Here is a 3,224-nt window from a genome sequence, read left to right as displayed (position 1 = left end):
GAACTAATCCAAAAGTATTGGTCTTTCTATTAATAAATGTATTATTATTAATAGTAGTTGAAAAATTTTTACATGTTGAAAAAAATGTCAAACTATTTATAAAAATAGCAAAAAAAATATTGATAAACTTCTATCAATTTCTATTATTGATAAATACTGATAGACTTCTATCAGTCTATATCAAAGAAAATTAAAATTTTGTTATATTCTATAAATATTTTTTCTTATTTTTTTTATTTTTGAATGAAATTAAAATTGGTCATGTTTTGGAATGAAATTGACCAATTTTTTTTTATTTGGAATATTGTGTAAAGGTGTTTGTGGTGCTTGCTTTTGTTATTTGGATAATGATGAAGATGACAAAAAATATTTAGCCGATTAACTCATAATACATAAAAACATTTTTTATTGTGTGTCTCTCACATTCGTAATGAAGTATCTTTGAATTTAATGTGGCTATGCTCTTGGGTATAATTATCATAGGTCAAATCATTTTTCCTTCTTGGTAAGCTTATCTTATTTAAGGAAGAAATATCAAAGGTTTATTGTGATTTATTTATATCATTCTATTTTTTTAATAATAAAAATAAAACTTTCTAAACAATATGAGGAAGGCTTAAAAACCAAACATGAATAAACAACGAGTTGGTCATGGTTACATATTCTTAACACTAGATATAAATTTTAAAGTAATTCTCTCTCATACATCCAACGGTAAATAGTTATTCACATTTCCACTATTATATTAAAAAAGAAAAAAAAGACAAAAGTGAATAAAATTCTAGAATTACAGATTCAAATGAACTGAAATACAACAATTCAATTGAAACATATACCAATCAAACTATGGTAAAGAGGAAAAAAGAAGGCGAACAAAGTGAAACCCTAGTCTAAAAATCCAACCTTTTGGAAATTTTAGTACACTTGACAGTGAACTTTGATTGACCCCAGTTAGTACACCTACACAAAACCTTAATGTGAAATAAGAAATCTTATTCTTGAGATAGATAATGCATGTGGACCTTATATATTGACTACATATGCAAAAGGCAACCATATATATAAAAACACAGCTAATTGCAAGCTATATATATATATAAAAAGCTTTACAATAATATCTCTAAAGCGTGTGTGTGTGTGTAATTTGTTGATTCTTCTCAATACAAAAACATTTTGCCAGAAAAGCAAACCAAAATTCAAAACCCCTTCAACTTAAACCCTAAAATCTCTAGCCAACAACTTGATCATATTATTTCTTTTCAAGAAATTCCCCACGAATTCCCCACGCTTTGTTTTTCTTTTTCTTGTACACGCAAAGATTTGGTGTTAAATATTTGATATCTAAATCTCTTTCTCTTAATATCTCTACCAACCAAAACTCTCTCTCTTTCTTTCACTCTAATTCTTAATTCTTTTGAGTATTAGTAGTATATATGGCTGACCAAAAGCTTCCAGTTAATGAGAGCCAAATAGACCAATCTCTTCAAAACCCTCTTCCAATATCTAAACCAATTCCCAATATTGACCCTTTTGTCCCCACATCCCAAATTCCAAATCCTAAGTCACAAGAGGGTGAAGGTGAAGCAAAACAACCATCTTTGCTTCAGAAACTTCCACCACCTCCTCCATCTTCCATGGCTTCTTCTTTAACTTCTTCTTCTTCAACTAAGAAGCATTCTTCGTATCGAGGAATCCGGTGCCGGAGCGGGAAATGGGTGTCGGAGATTCGCGAGCCACGTAAGACGACACGCATATGGCTCGGCACATTTCCAACTGCCGAGATGGCTGCTGCCGCCTACGATGTTGCTGCCCTTGCCCTACGAGGCGGGGATGCGGTCCTTAACTTCCCTGCCTCCATTCCCACCTACCCCGTTCCTGCGTCGACTTCTCCGGTTGACATTCGCACTGCTGCCTCCGCTGCTGCTGCTAATGCGGTGAAGAAAGCTGCATCGTCGACTTTGACAGTCGACATCAGCGCTATGAAAGATAGTGGCAATACGATGATGGGGGCGGAGGAGTTTGTGGATGAAGAAGAGATTTTTGGGATGCCGGGTTTACTGGCAGATATGGCGGAGGGGATGATGGTGTCGCCACCCAGAATGAACTCGCCGCCGCTGTCCGATGATTCGATGGAGAATTCTGATGGAACGGAAAGTTTATGGAGCTACTTTTGATAGTATTAATGAATTAAGATTAACTACAAGTTGTGATTAAGAAGATGCGAGTTAGGTGAAAAAAAGAAAAAAGGAAAAGGGGTAGCTTCAAAAAGGCGAGTTCTTGGCCGGCCGCCATAGCTTAGGCTTGATGAAAAATTAGTTCATGGTATACCTTTTTTTGGTCCATTTGATTGATTTTACCCTCTATTTCTTTTATAAATGTAACTTAAGAAAGGGTGAAAGATAGCATTAAGTCAAATATTTAAACATAATCAATTTTGATTAATTCAATAGTGTTGTATAACAGCCAATATAATTCAATTTTGACCCATTTTAATTTACACATAATCAATTTTAATTAATTCAACGGGTTCAAAGGATGCAAGGGTTGCAATGGCGACTATGACAGAGTAATGGTTGAAAATTTTGATATAATGGGAGGCAACAGAGATGGGGTGGCAGGAGAAGCCGACGACATAGTTGTTTAGACATCGGTGATATTTGTATTGATATCTTTAGTTGGTACAACTGTTCAATCATTAATGTATTGTCTTTTCGATGTACTCTCTCATTTATTGAAGTTTGCTTTGGAGAAATAAAACTATCTTTCAAAAACATATTATTGTATAACAACCAATATAAGTATAGCTTAACTTGGCATATGACATGTACTTTTGAATCTTGATCATGAGATTAAGGGTTTGAATCTCTCATCTCTAAATTGTTTATTAAAAAAACATCATGAATCCAACATAGTTCAATTGTTAAAATGTTTTTTTTTTTTTTTAAAGTAGTTGAGTTCTACTGAATTAAGTAATACTATCATACTATCTTTTTATTCGATACGACTCGGTTCATTTGAAGTTTTTATTTAATGATTGTGTCTTAAAAGTAGAATTCAAGGTAATTTTAATACTAAAGTAAACAATTATATGAAAGAAAAGCTTTTATTTTCTTTGTAATAATATTACATTACAAATATGGAAGTGAAATTTTGAAGTTATAGATATACATGTTTACATTATAGTTAGGTTTGGATAACCATAAAAAAAACAAGTTAAGAGGTTG

At 32.7% G+C, this 3,224-nt stretch overlaps 1 protein-coding gene across 1 annotated transcript; it reads left to right on the top strand.

Annotated features, from left to right (window-relative positions):
* The first annotated feature begins 1,380 nt into the window (after window positions 1-1,380).
* LOC120092444 (ethylene-responsive transcription factor ERF027-like) lies at window positions 1,381-2,591 on the top strand. Its single transcript, XM_039050532.1, has one exon. It carries the CDS (start codon window positions 1,434-1,436, stop codon window positions 2,172-2,174), a length of 741 nt encoding a protein of 246 aa, XP_038906460.1. The 5' UTR covers window positions 1,381-1,433; the 3' UTR covers window positions 2,175-2,591.
* Window positions 2,592-3,224: the final 633 nt, after the last annotated feature.

The sequence above is a fragment of the Benincasa hispida genome, chromosome 12 (genome assembly GCF_009727055.1).
Source record: "Benincasa hispida cultivar B227 chromosome 12, ASM972705v1, whole genome shotgun sequence".
NCBI classification, from domain to species: Eukaryota; Viridiplantae; Streptophyta; class Magnoliopsida; order Cucurbitales; family Cucurbitaceae; genus Benincasa; species Benincasa hispida.
This window is presented reverse-complemented; position numbering and strand designations above follow the sequence as displayed.